The following is an 18,556-nucleotide window of genomic DNA, read 5'->3' on the forward strand; positions in this document are numbered from 1 at the left end:
ACAAACAAGGGACCCAGAACTTCCTTACATTGTAAAGCACTGGCCAAGGCCACACTGAAGCTAACATTGAAATACAAAGGATAGATTCAGCAGGCTTCATAAGAGGTCTAAGGAAGAAAAGGAAAAAAAAAATATCAATTTAACTTTTCCCTTGGCTACAACACAGAAGAATGACTGCAAAACTTTTTCTCTATGTATCCATGATCTCACACGCCTATTTTACCTTTTATGTAGCTGAAAAGCAGGAATTTGCTCTAGGGATCCTTGGACACATGCTGGGGCCGACCTTTGCCCCTGAGGCTTATCTATTGATGGGTCTTGACCCTACTGTTTGGGGATAAGTTGGGGATAAGCCCTTTTCCTAAGAATATTGGCAGCAGCCTTTCATTAACAAGTCAAGGAAACTCACCTTTGGGCCCAACTCACCATCCTGGCTCTCCAGCACCTAAAGGAACTCCTCACCTACAAGAGCTTACATTCTTTACCCCACTGTCACCTTTTATATCTACTGGTTTCCCTGGTAGAAGATCCCAATCTTCGTTTCCACACATGCTCACCTTTAAATCCTGCTTTTCTCTTCCCTGCTCCTTAGGACCCTTCTACCTCTTCTCTTCTTACCCATTCATGCATTGAAACTCTGGAGGAGCTTCTTCCACATCCCTGCCACATACAGGAAGGCCCCTGGCTTCAGGCAACATACACATGGTTCACAGATGACTCCTCCTTCCTTCAGGAGAGAGTGGGTCAGGCAGAGTATGCTATAGCCTCTTTAACCTCGGTTGTGGAAGCAGCTCCCCTTCCCAATAATACTTTCAATCATCAGGCTGAATTTGTTGCCCTCATCAGAGCCTTGACTTTGGCAAAGGGAGTCTCCCTCAATGTCTACACTGTCTCTAAATATACTTTCCACCTACTTCTCTCCCACTCTGCTATTTGGAAGGAGTACAGATTCCGTACCACCAAGGGAACTTCAATTACTAATGCCCCCTTTATCTCTGATCTCCTTCAGTCCTCAGAGCGTTCCACTGTCATTGGAACTGAAGGATGACAGCTAAGTAAACCCCTTCTCTAGTTGGCACTTCCTTTCCTGTCCTCTCTCTTTGTTCTAGGCATTTTGCTAATGCTTGCCCCCATGTCACTAGTTTTATTCATGACCAGATTCAAAGGCTCTCTAATCAAACAGTGAACCAGCTTCTGTTTCAGGACTTCCAACCCCTCACCAAAATTGGGTCATCCAGAGCCAGCCTCACTAGCACCTCCTGGCCACCACCATTGCCTCAGTGACACCCTGAATCCCTAACAAGGGTCCAGACGCCATTCCTTTGTAGCAGGAAGAAGCTACGGAATATTGATCTACACCCTGTCCCTTAAGGGGCTCAATAACAAACAAAACGGGGGGAAAGTAAAGTCCTTGCTTAGCATATGGACAGCCATCTTAAGTGACAGCCGCCATTTTAAGAAAAATTTTGCTTTCCAGGCCAAGAGTGTTTCTGAGAAAGGCTCACCACTCCCTCATACCAATCCAACCCTTCACTGCCCACATTAGGATTGCCTAGCTCTAATCCTTGAGCCTGCCCCATAAAAGTCCCAAACCCCAAGCCTGTTTTAACTCTCTCCATCTATGGAGAGATGGCCTTTATTTGTCAGCTTTGACAAATAAACTCTCCTATGTATCTCTACCTGGTCTCCATCTTTCATTTCTTGCTCACCCCTCTCCCAGTTCCTCACTTTCCTTTCAGTCAGTATGAGAGGTCTGAGAGGACAGAGGTTTGTTTAGTATTTTCCTGTATTGAATGCCATCAGTTCAGTAATCACCAACACAATATTAATACAAAGAGAAACACTGCAGCCTGCCAAACAACTTTTGGACAGAAGAAAAGGAAGGTTCTTAAAAATCAGGTGGGGAGAGAAACAGGGACCATTATCTGAAAATAAATCAATTAGATCTCAGTCAAAACAAGATTATTTGGGAGCCAGCCCACTGCTGTCTTCTACAGTTCCATGTCTTTCTGAACTGAGCAATGAATCAGCAAATGTGGTACCACATGTGAGAAGCTGATGAGGGTAGATGGGGGACAGGCAGTCAGAGAACCTCTAACACATCCCCTTATTGGAAGTCTTTGGAAGAGTAATTTGATGGAAGCTTTTCAAATTTTAGGTCACTCGTTTAAATTCAGTCTCAGTTGATCAGGAACAAAAGTGGGTGGTTGGTGGCCTATGAAAAATACCTTGATGGTGTCACCCTCATTCTTTCTAATAGTGACTGCCAGGGCAATTGGCACCCTTTCTTTTGCTTCCACCAGCAGCACAAAGCGTGAATAGAAATGTCATTGTAAGTATTTTTTCAGCCTTTGTGCCTGAGAAATCTGAGATATGAAAAGGCCAATTCCTTTTCATCTTTAACTCACAGCTAGCATTATTCTCCTATAATATGCTTCCTAGATCTTTCTGGGATTTATTGAATAAAACCTAGGCCACCTTATGAGAAAAATTATGGCTTACCTCATAGAAAGTTAAATTATATAAAGGAACATTGTTATAGAGGATTTAAAGATAAAACATGTGATTTCTGACAAGAAGCTTACAAATCGAAGATTTATTTTATTTTCCTTTTTGTTTCAGTAAATGAATTCTCATGAATATAAAGAAACAAATTTTCATTATTTTATTACATTCATGTTTCTTAATATTAGGTTTTCCAATTCTATATCATTGTAATAATTTGACTAGCTGCTTTTTCTATCCTGATGAAGTGGTATTTTTTTTTTCCTTTATGCAATTTCATTTCCCTTATGTTCTAATAGTAAGTAGACAATAAAATCAAACTCTTTCTAATCACCTACAGAATAAAAACAAAATAAATATTTGAGGAGAGCTACAGAGAAGTACCTAGAAAAGCCAACCAAATTGTGACAGCCATGGGTAACCAGAGAGATATAATGGAAAGAGACCTGTTTTAGAAGTGTGGAAAATTCAGTTCACTGATCTTAAGCATCAATTATTTTTTATAAAGTTCACTTTCCACATCTGGAATATAGGCTGGTGTTTTTATTTAATTTTCACATTATTTTCAATACTATGGAATAATTCTATGGAATTATTAATTAATCAGGATTGGAGTAAGAACATATCAGTATTCAAATGGATTTGTGCATGATGTAACTGTACTTATGGACTTCCTAGACTGATGCTAGAACTTTTCTGCTTCTATTCATATTAAAATCTCTCCTAATCTTAAGGGCCAGCCCCCTAAATTTTCATATTTAAAAATTCTTCCATTTCCATGTAACTCAAGGAAAAGATAAACTCTGTCCTCTGAAAACCCATAGGTAAAACAATAGTCATGCCATGGTTCTATGATTGTTGTAGCAAGTGATAGTTATTGACACCATATGTAGCACAAACTGGAGCTGCATATTCAGTCAATGATATACCCTTAACTGGTCAAATGTGCTTTGGTCAGTAATATATAAATAGTAAAAACCAAGATATCATCTTGCACGTAACTCATATGCCCATGATTCTGAACTGGAAATAGAAACATCAGCTAAATATATACTTCTTATGTAAATGAATACACCAAGGCACATAATTATAAGACTAGCCTGCAACCATAGAATAGAATTTGCTTTAGAGTCAGAATGCCTATCATCAACCTTTGAGTCTAAGGTTATTTCCCTATACAACACAGTAGCAAAAATAAATCCAGCTGGGCAAGGGCACCCAAGACAGAAAATAATAGTCAGCTGCAAACTCTTTAGTTGCAAAGTATAAAATATTCAAGTGCATGTTTCCAATCCCTTCATTTTCTCCTGTAATGATTACAGCTAATCCCTGCCAGCCAAACGTTAGTTCTTCATTGTGGCAATCAATAGAATAGATTAGCTGTGCAAACCCTACATCCATATTATGCTTGCTTTCCTTTCCAGATGGAATTTTCATTCTCTAGAATACAAGCAGGCATGCAACCCACCCTCTCAACCCCTAAAGAACAAATATAAACTCATTAGTCTCCAGCTTGTCACTTTAGAAGGTGTGTGTGTATGTGTGTGTGTGTGTGTGTGTGTGTGTGTGTGTGATGTCAAACATACCTGTAGATTTAATAAAACAGCACCAATCCTCATGGCTTCACTGATTTCAAGGCTGTACATCAGCTGTGGAAAGCGGGGAGGGCTTTGATTATTTGGAGGAAGCACTTCAATGTACACTGTGCAGATGGAGTGCCTGCAGAAAATGAGAAGTGAACAAGATGTTTAAAAAGCTACATAGCATTTAAAAATAAACTGAACCTTTTATCATTTTGGGGGGTTTTATAGGCCAAAGGCTTTTCAAACTTTATAGAAAATAGTAAAATCAGCTTGAAAGGATAGAAAAATAAAAGCTTCCTCTGGAACATAACACTTCTACAAAATTATCTTAGTAAAAAGGAAAGGAATTATTTCTGTATTTTTTTAACTTAGGTAATAAGTACAAATTAAAAAGTAATAGCTATACAACAAAGCTAATAAATTAACATGGATTGACTTTTGACTTTATTTTTTAATGCTTTTTTAATAGAAAAAAATATTCTATAAACATCTGGTAATAGGAGCTGTCCTTTGAGCTCTCTTCCTATTAAACCAGCAGAGGAAGTATTGATTAAAATACCACACAAAAGCAAATTATGGACTGTTTTGTTAGTTCTGTAGCTGACACGAGTGACTTAATGTAAGTATATGTAGAGTCAAGAACAAAAATTAATTCTTACATAAAACAGTTGAAAACAAAACTAAATGGGTTTTACTGTCTTTGTTTAAAGAGTATAATATGAAAAAAACTAAAAGATGAGATTTTTTTTTATTTGCTACCTTTACTTTTTAATATAACATTCAATTTTTTAAGTTTAGATCATTAAATTTTTTTATTGGTTGTTCACAACATTACAAAGCTCTTGACATATCATATTTCATACATTAGATTGAAGTGGGTTATGAACCCCCAATTTTATCCCAAATGCAGATTGCAGAATCACGTCGGTTACACATCCACAATTTTACATAATGCCCTATTAGTAATTGTTGTATTCTGCTACCTTTCCTATCCCCTACTATCCCCCCTCCCCTCCCCTCCCATCTTCTCTCTCTACCCCATATACTGTAATTCATTTCTCTCCTTGTTTATTTTCCCATTCCCCTCATAACCTCTTATATGTAATTTTGTATAGAAATGAGGGTCTCCCTTCATTTCCATGCAATTTCCCTTTTCTCTCCCTTTCCCTCCCATCTCATGTCTCTGTTTAATGTTAATCTTTTCTTCCTGCTCTTCCTCCCTGCTGTGTTCATAGTTGCTCTCATTATATCAAAGAAGACATTTGGTATTTGTTTTTTAGGGATTGGCTAGCTTCACTAAGCATATTCTGCTCTAGTGCCATCCATTTCCCTGCATGTGGAGAAAAGGGTATACTTGTACATTGCTGGTGGGACTGCAAATTGGTGCGGCCAATTTGGAAAGCAGTTTGGAGATTCCTGGGAAAGATGGGAATGGAACCACCATTTGACCCTGCTATTGCCCTTCTCGGACTATTCCCTGAAGACCTTAAAAGAGCATGCTACAGGGATACTGCCACATCGATGTTCATAGCAGCACAATTCACAATAGCTAGACTGGGGAACCAACCCAGATGCCCTTCAATAGATGAATGGATAAAAAAATGTGGCATCTATACACAATGGAGTACTATGCAGCAATAAAAAAATGATAAAAGATGAGATTTAATTAATGCCTTTCTTGACCCATAATTTTCTTGAAGAATAAGAAAATACTTTGTTATTACAAGCATAAAAGAAATAACACTGACAGAAATGTTTTTGATATCTTAAACTCTTTTTTTTCCATAATAAAAACTGAAGAAGCAAAGTTTATAAAGAAACACTGGCAAAAATATATAATTTATAAAATTTTATAAATTACAAAAAGGTAGTCCTCCATCTTGAAATACATATGCATCTTACATACAAACATGGCCTGAAATGTATGCTTTAAACATTATTTTAACAAAATCATAATTTTTAGTTTAAAACATATTAATTATAGTTTCTGTTTGTGGCTAAAATGTTCTTGTTTTCTCAAAGTCTTTAATAAGTGTTTCAATTGAAAGACATGATCACCAAACACATTTTTCTCAGATTAAGTATGCCATCCTACTTTTTGAAAAGCTTTTCACTGAAACACAGATCATGAGCACTGAGATTTAGTTTTATATCTTGTCACTTTGTAATATCCTGGAATCTAAGTTGTTTCTGAGCAGATCCTCAGTAGACACATAGCCATAGGATATTAGGCATCACTGAAAAGCTACATGACTTTAGAGAATTTCATTCTTGCATTTATTGTTGCAAAGGAAGTTTATTTCAAATTTTAGACTCTTGTATTCAATTATGATACCTCCATTCATTATTGCATCTGAGTTAACACTTTACTATTAAAATTTCCTAATAAAATTTTACTTTTTTCATATATAAATGTATGAGATAATAAAAATAATTTATTTATATGTACTAATATATAAAATAATTAAAATTGTTAATAATAAGATTAGCCTTTAGGTTCAGAGTGTTTAAAATAGGTTAAAATAAATGAAATGTTGCTTATAAACTTTAATTCATATGAAAATAATAGAAATTTACAAAATCTATTATACTTTACAGAGACTCCCAATTCTCATATTGTTAGAACAATGGGATTTAATTTGGAGGTAGAATTCATATCCTTCTAGATGGTGAATGGAACCCAACAGCCACACCAAGAGGCACATTCTCCTGGATATTTTTACCCTTGAGAATCTTGGCTTGTTTTAGTGTACTATTTATCAAGTCATTCAGTAATTTTATGTCTCTTCCTTTTTCCTGTGTCTTCTCTATACATATGTTCTGTAACATTGGACTTATTATTCTCTATGCATACTATGTTTTACATAACTAGTGTTGATAACTTTAGGCAAGTGATATTGAGGCCAGGATTTGTGCTCAGACATTTTCAGATTACACTTTTGGTGCTGCCACTGTGTGATCTTGGGCAGGACACAGACCAGCTTTTGTCCAATGTGACTGTTACCTTCATCTACACTTAGTTGTTTGCTTCACCTTCCACTTTCTAAAATAATTTATGCTATATTTACTAATTATGTTATTTTCCTTCTTGGACTTTGATCTTAGAGTTTTGGAAAAATTTCATTTCAAGGTTACTATCATCTTGAACATCCTGTCATTTCCCTTCCATGTGTTTAAATAAGCACTACCTTGAGAGTTATTGCCTTTTAAAATGATATCTTCTTTTTATTACTGATGTCAACAGAGTGTCAGAGTTAGCTTTTCTAAATTGAAAACCAACAGTATTAACAAGAAAATGATAACATTCATGTTGTAATAAATAGTAGTATTTCAACAGCATCATTTAAACACATAAATGATACACTAAGTAAATAATATTTTATGTATTTCATGTTTACATTTTATTTCCAGTTCTAAATACATAAAACTGAACATTTATATAACCAAATTTTATTTTGTATAAAGCTGGTTTGATGTATATAAATCTCTGTTTCCAAAAACGAATACCATTATACTCTATTCTTTCACGTTTGGTATTAAAGGTCAAAGAAGAACAAAAAAGGTAATGCATTTCTCAAATAATCTTATGATTTTAAAGATTTTACATCATCAAATTTGGGCAGATAGTTTTATAAAGGTCATTTAAAAATCAGAAATAATAAGTCACTGAATTAAGTTTACAAAGTTAATTAGCAAAAACAGATAAACCAAAAAAGCAAGATTTTAACATTCAGACTTTGCTTGCCCTTTTTCCTTTCATCTCGGAAGAACAAATTTAGGAAATACACTGGAGAATTTTTACTCATCTGATGTGTGTGAATATAAGACATTCTTGGTTTTTAACAAACCATCATGTTTATGTCACATGATGACATAAATTATTTCAAGTCTTGGGTTCAGACTATGAAATCACAATTTTTACTTATTTATACCAGGAATGAAACATCATCAAAAGCAACTACTTTTAAAAAATATTTTACTTGTCAATAGATCTTTTAATTAATTAATTAATTAATTAATTTATATGTGGTGCTGAGGATTGACCCCAGGGCCTCACACATGCCAGGCAAGAGCTCCACCATTGAGCCACAACTCCAGCCCCAAACATAACTCTTTTAAGAATAAAATAAATAAAATAAAACATGAATAAAGGGGAGGTATAAGGATGGACCTACGTTGCTTTAACTTTGGAAATGGTACAAATTAAAGTCAAACTTTTGTCATATTACAAATAATAATCAGTAACGAGAGAATGTTGCTGGCATTTAGAGGATTGTACAATATATGCTATTTTCTATACAATTTTCTATTAAATATGTCAACATGTGTTATGTCTATTTGTAACTCTACATTTCAACCATGTTGTTTCTATGACAAAGGTTACAGGTTGCGTTCCTCAATAGACTGAAAGAAATTACTGTAGTTTTTCCTTTCTCACAAACATGGTCCTAAAAAAGCTATACTTATAGTTCAATGCTCATTGATTCTGTTCTACTATTTTGAAAGTACAAATAGCAATTCACAGTAGACCTCAGATTTAAAACCAACATAAGAGGTCAAAGATAAACTCTTAAGGGAAATTAAGGGGCAGAATTTTAAAATGTAAAATGTATTTACATGTAAAAACAGTAGGGCATTACAGACAGGAAAAATATGTGCAAATTCACAGAGAAATAAGCTAGAAAACTATAAGTTTTATAAAACTAAAAATATGGTTATACATGGAACAGCAGTTGCAGTTATGATTGGAGATTGCAAATACTGTTAAATCAAACTTCATCTTGGCAATGGGGAATGGTTGACAAATTTTAAGCAGGTCAATGATATAATCCAATGTGTCAAACCATTCCTGTTCCCACAGCATTGCTTTCCTGTGTCTCCAATATCTTGCTCTTTTTTCTCCTAGATGGATATTCCATTACTACCCCTTTATGTGTGAGTCTGACATTCTCTTCTGCCATCTTCTGAGTGCCATGAGGGCAGAGGTCTCATGTTACTTCTATTTCCAGTGCCTACCCAAGAGACTAGGACTTGTGCAAACCAAGTAAATTTTTGTTAAAATAAATCAGTATTTATTTATCATGTCTTTATTAATGTTAAATATAACACATAAAGATACTTAAAGACAATATATTCACAATGGAAAATTATTCAATTGGAGGATAGATTATTTATATATAGTTATTTATATATAGCCTTGGACTCCAAGAATAAGTGGGGAAAATGATTTGTTCTCTATCAAACAATCATTTTATAATAAACATTAGAAGCTGTTTAGGAGCAGGGCCTTTTATTTTTTCTTACATATTCATAAATACCTAGCAGTTGTGTTTTATTCACACCAGAACTTAATAAATATTTATTCAATTTAACTGGATTATATACTAAGAAGGTGAGTTAGAGACACGATTAGTGTTAACAATACCCCAGAATGTTTTTTGACTTCTGTTAGCTTTTACCTTTTGTCTCTACTCATCCTTCTCATCAAAGCCTAAAACAAATGAGCACCAAAAAAGTCAATTATAGACTATTTCTTTTCTCACTTTGAATCTTTAGATCCTTTACCAAACTGAGATAACAGACACATAAACAGTAAATTCATCTTAGATATTTTGAGACTCAATGTTATTTAAATTTCTAAATTGAAGTTACCAATCTGAAAGAAAACTAATATGGAAATTTCCTCAAATTTTGAACACTGCTACTATTGTTTTTGATGCTTTTATTTAATTACATTTAGCTAATACTGTGGCTGTCTGGGTCAATCTATGAAGTATATCATAACCTATATTTTTATGTTCATAATTTAAAAATTTAAAAATAGCATCTTCTTCATAAAGCAAACAAAAAGCAAAACCTCACAACACAGTTCATTCATCAACTCAATTTGAAGGATTCATTTCCCTCCAGAAAAACTGCAAGTGTCATTATCCTGCAGTGCACAGGACATTATCCCAGCAAGTGAAATGAAGGTATATGGATTTTACTCTCTGCAGCTCCCACCTGACGTTTGTTTGACCACATGCTATAAGGTGATTCTTTAGTATCCAACCCATTTTCTTAAAAAAGAAAAACAGAGGTTAGGTCAACTATGCCTGGTATCAGTGAAAAGACATAGCAATTAGATTCTGAAGGCAGCCCTTTGTTTCCCAGAGAGGAATACAATTTTACTCAGGTACAATCTACTCTTGTACTGATCAATACAGGTAACAGCTTATTCAGGCAAAGAGGTGATAACAACTTGCAAATAGGAACTGAGCAAGCTGAGGATTATGAAATCTCATTCATTAAATACAGTTGTACCCCTTATCTGTGGTTTTTTGCTTTCTGTTTTTTTTTCAGTTGTTCACAGACAACCACAGTCCAAAAATTTTACATGGTAATTCTAGACATAAACAATTCCTAAGATTTAAATCGAAAGCCATTCCGAATAGCATGATGAACTCTTATATCATCCCTTTCCATTGTTTGTGTGACATTAGTCATGCCTTTGTCCAGCATATCCACAGAGTATATGCTCCCTACCCGTCAGTTGTTTAGTTGCCATCTCAGTTATCACATGGACATTTGGAACTGCAATGATTGTGTTGAAATAACCCGTATTTTTAAAAATATCTTTATTTTGTTTATTTAGTTTTAAGTGGTTCTGAGGATTGAACCCAGTGCCATACACATGCGAGACCAGCCCTCTACTGCTGAGCCACAACCCCAGCCCAAAATAACCCCTATTTTGATTGATAATGGCCCCAAAGTGTAAGAGTACTGATGCTGACAATTTTATTTCAGTGTAATATTTTTCTATTTTATTATTTATTATTATTCAGATTATTGTTGATATTTTATGTGCTTAAATTACTAATTGAATTTTCTTATAATACATTTTGTATTATAAAAATATGTAATTATGAACATAGTGGAAGGAAAACATAGCATATATAGGATTTGGCACAACCTGAGATTTCAGGAAGTCACTAGGGAGTTTTGAAACATAATCTTCACAAGAGAGGCCACCTACTCTATTAAAAAAAATAATAATAATTTAAAGCTTTTCATTTAGCCACATGCAGTGGTGTATGTCCCAGTGACACAAGAGGCTGAAGAAGAAGGATCTCAAGTTTGACGCCAGCTTAAGCAACTTCCCGAGACTTCTGCAACACAGTAAGACACCTGAATTATTATATTATTATTATTATTTCAAAATAAATAAAATAAAAGGTACTGGGGATGTAGCTCAGTGGTAAAGCACCACTGAGTTCAACTCCCAATTACAAAACAAACAAAAACATAGTAATCAGTCATAGTAATCGTAACATATTGGAATATACAGCTCAGATCAGAAACATTTGACACAGCACTGTGTTTGATGGAAAAAAATTAGAATTTAAAATAAATTGATGAATATGAAAGGACTTTATTGAAGCTTCAAGTAAAATAAAGGTAAACTTGTTCTTTTTATTAGAATTATTTAGTTGCTAATAACCAATTGTAGTATCTTTTCTCTAAAATAATAACCACAGAGTTTATGGATATAGAAGAGAGGGGGAGGAGAAAGTTTTTGAATCCAACATATCTCAGTTCAAGTTCTAGTTCTATTACTTGCTTATTGCAGAGCTAGAGGTTGCTAGATGGAGTGTTTAGTAAAGTAAATTATCCTATTTCAATCTCAGATTTCTAGACTCAAAAATAAATATAATTATACAAACATTCACAATGTTATTAAAATTAGAAATTATGTATGTAAAATGATAGCATGTTTAGCCTTACTGCATGCTCAGTGTTATTAATAATCTTTAATTCCTCTTAGAATAACTTATCTTCAATTAAGCTATTATTTGAAATGGATTCAAATTTCATTTTACACTTATTTTAAGTTCCATAACAATTCAATATATAAAAATATTACACTTTTTCTTTTAAGAAATAGCATTTTATCATTTTAGGCATCTATACCTATTTGCTTTTCTGGTATATTAACAATGGCTACATCCAAAATGAGTGTGCCCAAAATTGAACTCATGTCCTTAAATCATGTGTGCTATTTTGACAATACCATTGCCAAGTCACCTTAATCAAACACCTGAGGTTTATTTATATTTATGACAATTTCATCTCCATTCTTGCTAGATGTTTGGTGTAAGTATCAGAAACTTTTTTTCTAAAATCTTCCAATGGTTGTTTTGTATATAAATTCTATGCCTACAGTCCCCTTCAAAACTGTCCATCAGGACAGAAGTGAAATCTTATATGATGATAGCTCATGAAAAATAAATGAATAATGAGATAGAATAGACCCGAATCCAAATACATAAGGAATATATGTTACAATTATGATATAATCAATGAAACTACAAGTTAGTGAAGAAATGAACTATGCGATATATTGTGTTGGGACAACAGGTTAATTGACTGAAAAACTGTGGCAGCATCAATACATCTACTGAAAACTAGAATAATTCCCAAATGCAACAAAGGCTTGAAAGCAATTAAACCTACAGTAACAATTGTAATCCCCAAAAGCAATATTAGAAAATATAGATGAATTGTAAGCTGGGCTTAACATACCAATAGAAAAACAAACAAAATTTTGTGAATCCAGAATTCATAGCAAATGTAATAGAGTTGGCAGTTAAACATTGGAAATATACTCACATGGATAAAAATAGATACTATATATTACCTATTGAATAGGGACAATATGAATAACAAATGTTTAAAAATAAATGCTTAATAACAACTAGAGAAATTGTATAGAATATCATTTTTAGACTTTGTTGTTGAAATTTTAGACTATAAGTTTTATAGCTGGCAACATGGCAGTTATCAAGAAAATTTAAAATTTCCACTGGGAATTTATTTATATACTTGTACATATTCATTAAAGTGATATATGTTCAATTTATTTATTTCTCTATTATCAGTATAAAAGAATGAAATAAAAAATCCATGAAAAGTTGCCTTCTTAAACAGAATCACATACATCTGAAAAAATATAAATAACTGTGAAAAAATTTGAGGAATTTATCCAGAATTCATATGGATAAATTCAAACCAAAAACTGACAAATTGTGAAAGATAAATAATCCAACAAAGTGTAAGATAATATTCATATTCATTAATATTTTTTTGAAATGTCTATTGAAAATTTGGAAATAATTCATTATTAAGAGGTATCTCAAATGGGGAACTAAAAGAATATAGTTGTATTAGTAAAATTTTAAACTTCTATGTGTGTGTGTGCATGTCTGTAGTATGTAATATATATGTTTTATATATATATATATACATTTATATTTTACGTATAAATTTTAATAATTACTCACTGAGAGGTGGTTTCAAAATCCTGACAATAATGTGCTTCTGACAATCTGTGAAGCTCTTTGAAGAAAAGAGTCTTTCACTGTCAGCAACCTTGTTTTTGAGTAATAAATTGGAAACAGGCCTCTGATATCTTCCAGTTCTTCTTTAGAACAGAGACCTTCCTCCTTCATCTGTGAGATTATAGTTAATAATTTTGTGGTTTAACATTAATTTTAATGTCCTCTTCCCAAAATTTAACCAATAAGAATACGCAGTTCCTGAGAATGCTCTGATATTTTCTGTTCTAATTTAGATGTTTACAGGATAAAAGAATATTTGCCGAGCCTCTTAAATTTAACTATAGGGTTAAACAGGAGCAGCAAAAAGACTGCATTGGCTCTAATATAAATTACCTTCTCTCTGCAGGAGGAGCATTATCCGATGCTTGGACCGTGAGCGCATAAGTCCTCCCGACTATCAATTCCACCCCCGGAGCGATGGTGATAAGCCCTGTTGTTTTATTGATGATGAAGTCTCGCTGAGCCCCAACCAGGATCTCATATGTGATCTCCCCATTTGACCCTTCATCTGCGTCGACTGCAGTGAGCTGGAATTGAAAATCACAACATAAATCCTCTTGGGATTCAACTTTTCACCATTGTGTTATTTTTTTCCTCCCCCAAACCACAAGGAGGTTGTTTTCAAAGACAAAATATAAGTGAAGAAACTTTTCTTGGCATACATGCTTTTGTTTTGTTGATTTGAGACTCCTGTGTTCTATTAGGATACTGAAAAAAATCACAGTTGCAAAAAGGTTTTCTTCTTTTTTAAGAGTGATGAGAGAAAACCTTTGAATCTTGAAGACTATTTTTATGTTAAATAAATAAAACAAAGGAAATTCCTAACATAAAATCCAATATCCTGTAGAAAATTTAATATTTTTTCTCACTTCCTGTTGTTGATACATAAATACATATTTCTGAATTCTGAGATCAGGGGCAAAAATAGGCAAAGTGCTCTTTATTACTGCCATCTTTCCTTTTGCTCTCACTTTTTTCCATCATAATGTATTCCTGCCTTATAATCTTGCTGACACTGATGTGTGAAAGACTGATAAGGGTTCCAGAATTGCAGTATAGAAAATAAACTAGTGTTTCTTTAATTGCAGAAAATAAAATATAATTATATATTTTTAATTATAAAAATATATAATTTTTTGAGTCAATAAAAATATTCAGACCCCCTGAACTGATATTGTATAAGCATCTAAACACAGGTAGAGCTAATATGCACCTATTTATAGTCATTTTGAGGCAAAGAGTATCTAATAAAACAGTATATTTGGGTTACTATATGAAAAGAAAATAACTTTTATTAATCCTATAAAACAACATTAAAGAATAATGATTATTATAGACAAGGATCCTTGATTTCCTGATACATATATACAAACTAAAGAAAGGAAAAAGAATAGAAATGGATTCTAGTGGGAAGTATTATAATATGCATTTTACAAACATTCTCAGAACTTTATGTTTTCTTCATACCAAAATTTGCATGAGGAGGAAAATAGATGAGATTTAAACATGGAAGAAGACAAAATGTTTCTATTTCTATTTCTATGTTTTCTATAAGGAAAACATATACAACTTTAATACATAGTAGAAACCTTTTCCTTATTTAATTACATTTTCTCATGTGACTTTAATCCCATGTTTTACTTCTATAATGTCAGGAGCTTTTTATGGCTCACAGACTCCATTGGGAATCTGACAAGTCCTCTGGGGCACACTGCTTTCTTGATACCCTGTGAATGTCCACATGTACCTTGAAACTTCACTCCAGTTTCACTTCATAGTAATGAATGGCCCATTTGAAGGTTCAGTTTTAATATTCCCCAGAAATGTAAACAAAGTTTTTCTTATACAACACCCAATGAGGATTACATGGATAGGTGGGATATGTTCTATTTCTGAACTTACTGCAGTTGCATTTAGCCTGATAATGTACACAGAAATATCAATAACAAAAATACTTGGAAGATAAAAGGAAATTTGAGAGACTGGCATTAATACAGCTAAATCCTGTGGCTGGATACTTTAGGGTAGACAGATGTGGCTGCCAGAAGGAAAGACATTTCATTAAATGATTCTGTGACGTACATGAGAATGACAGACATAGACCTTAAGGCAAAAAAGAAGGAAACTATTCATAGAAACAGCCAAAATGAATGATGTATATTTATGAAGCACTGTTCAAGTCAGATAAATTTGTTCTCTTTTGTGTGTGGATAAAGTTAGATAATTAGAGGGTGGGGGTAAGAGAGGAGATATCAATTTTGATTATAGTAAATCACTTAAGCAAAATGTCTCAGGAAATCTTAATTAAAATTTAGCTCAAATTGGATTCAATATTAACATTCTTCCTGGGACTTAAATTGGCTAAAGGAATTTAATGATAAATGGCAACACATCAAGTTAAGGAGAGGTGTTGAGGAGTGTGCTTTAGGGACATGGGTATTATGGCTGGTCTTATTTAACATTTTCATAAATGAGGTTGGAAGGGAAGATAAGCTGGATGATAATTAAATTGAGAAAGACACCCATCTGGGAGGTGCTGTAAATACTGCACAAAGCTGTGAAGCACAGGCAAGAGAAATACCCCTAAAATTGCAGAGCCAGTCAACCACAGATAAGGTGTCATATTCAGGGAAAATGACTAGCTCCTCAGAAACTATTAGCATGTGGAAAGATTAGGAAAAAAAACCAATGAATTCTATTTTTAGGTTAGTTAAATATCTTTATACTATTTTCAGTCTCTTACTGCTAAATAATAAAATATGGGTTAAGAATCAACATACTTTTGAAGAAATCAATGATAGTCCAAGGTTGGAAAAGAGAGCTGAGACTCTGACTCTGAACGCCTGACTAATAATAATGTATTTCATGCAAGTCAAGGCACTTCTTTAATCCTCAATATTACTAAGCAGTAGACTTTTCCTTCTGTATTCTATCATATGTTGGTAGATAGAGCTTTAGATGCCAATTTTGCAACTAAACTATGGTGAGGGTTTAATTCAACTGCAACTCAATAGCTGACCAATGCCAGTTTCCGCTGCTCCTCTTTTCTTCATGTAACTAAATCAAAGGTTCTCATGAAATAAAACAGTGCCAGCAAATAGGAAGAATATAATTGATGACATGGTTTTCATTTATTCCAGAAGCTAAGTTTACTACTGAAGTTTCTTGATATATATATATGAATCAAAATTTAATTTCAAATGCTAATTTAACTTGAAATTATGTCACTTCAACCACAAAAATACAATTGTAGAAAAATAATTTAATGATTGTTTATTCTTCTTATTTTGCTTTATGACTGTTTCTGTAGGGAACATTATGATTTGAGATCTTGGTATGCGGTGCCATGTGATCACTTATATGTCAAACCATCTGTTATAATTTTGATTTGGGATCCCTCGGAAAAAACCCATGGTCCAAAAGCTTGGTCCTCAGTGCAGCAAGGTTCACAGGAGGCACTTTCAGCAATGATAGGATGATGATGGCTTTGATCTCACTGATGAATTAATCCATTGATAGCAGAATGGACTACTAGGATGTGGGACCTAGTTTGAGTAAGTAGGTCAATTCAGGTATGTCTTGAAAAGGTATATCTTCCCCCTTAAACCCCCCCCCCCTCTCTCTCTCTCTCCTTCCTGGAAGCCATGAGCTGAGGAGAGCTCTCCTCAGCCATGTTCTTCCACCATGATGTTTCTGCCTCGGAGACAATCTGCCATGGACAGAATCCTCTAAAACTTTGAGTCAAAGTAAACTTTTCTTCCTCTAAGTTGTTCTTGTGGGGTATTATCAAAGCTGACTAACATGCCCTCTTTGATTAATGTATGATTATTCATACAATGGGCAAAGATCTTAATATGAAGATAGTGGTGTGGCTTTTGTGTAAAAATCATAATGATGCCTGTTGTCCAGTAGTTTGGGAGGCTGGTGCAGGAGGATTGCAAGTTCAAAGCCAGTCTCAGCAAAAGTGAGAGGCTAAGCAACTCAGTGAGACTCTGTCTCCATATAAAAGGCAAAATAGGGCTGGGCATGTGCCTCAGTGGTTGAATGCCTCTAAGTTCAATCCCTGGTAGCCCCCCAAATTATAATGAATCATTAAATGAGTGATAATAAAGTAATTAAACATTTCTCTATACCATTTTCTCTGTTTGACTTCTGAATTAAAGAATTATCTATATTTTAAAATCGAGCACTTTTAAAAATACATTTTTAAAAATATCTTTTAAAAATCTCTAATTATTCAGGTTGAATATTTGAATCAAAAAGGCAGGGGGAAAAACAGTGCCACTTGAGTAGTATTTGACATATTTAGAATAAGATAGGACCATGAATGCTCAAGTTTGATTCTTTTCACAAAGATGTTAAATGTGCAAGATGCACTTTGAATTGATGTTATACTATAACTTGTGAATCTCAGTTGTAAAAAGCCTGAAAAATATTGCAATCTTTCCAAAGAAAAGTGTTATAGAAGTAAACTACTGAGACCACTTGTTATTAATGCCAGATAACATAATTCTTGGAAAAATATGTAGGGAAACATTTGTTTAAAAATAATTAATAATCATGTACAGTGTTCCCAGGCAACACAGTAGGAGTGAAGTGTAAGCTAAAATTGGTAAATTATACTGGGCTCTGTGGTTTTTTGCGACTTACTGCCAGATGAGAGAGATTTTTCAATAATAAACAAAGAAATCCATATTGACATGTTATGACAAGTGCAATTAAAAAATGAGCCCAAGGAACATTGAGTGGGTGATAGGATAAACATGAAAGCTTTTCTGGCATAGGTTACAGTTAAGATAGAATTTGGAAGATGAGAATATGACTGAAGAAAATAGATTAAGAGCATTTTATGGAAAAAGGAAGGGCATATGTGAATGAAATACAGCCCTGTGCTATATAACGGCGTCTTGAACAACAACAGATTGCACAGACAGCAGTGCCTTCATGAGATTATAATGGAGCTGAAAAATTCCCATCACCTAGTGAAGTTGTAGGCATTGTAACTTTGAAATGCAATGCATTACTCATATGTTGGGGGCAGTGCTTGTGTAAACAACACTCTGCACTGCCCGCAGTATAAAAGTATAGCAT

The 18,556-nt window shown here is 33.8% G+C and overlaps 1 protein-coding gene across 12 annotated transcripts in view; it reads right to left on the reverse strand.

Moving 5' to 3' along the window:
- Positions 1-18,556, reverse strand: part of PCDH15 (protocadherin related 15) — a gene marked incomplete at both ends in the record, with an annotated part of 726,342 nt that overhangs the window by 245,337 nt on the left and 462,449 nt on the right. For 11 of the 12 annotated variants that reach the window (XM_081268810.1, XM_081268808.1, XM_081268818.1 and 8 more), the window contains 2 exons: positions 4,092-4,224; positions 13,799-13,992. In XM_081268810.1, coding sequence (XP_081124936.1) covers positions 4,092-4,224; positions 13,799-13,992 — 327 coding nt within the window. The remainder of the gene's footprint in view (positions 1-4,091; positions 4,225-13,798; positions 13,993-18,556) is intronic. The other variant, XM_081268814.1, reaches the window with a different exon arrangement.

The sequence above is a fragment of the Spermophilus citellus genome, assembly GCF_964194105.1.
Source record: "Spermophilus citellus genome assembly, chromosome: 15".
Classification (NCBI taxonomy): Eukaryota; Metazoa; Chordata; class Mammalia; order Rodentia; family Sciuridae; genus Spermophilus; species Spermophilus citellus.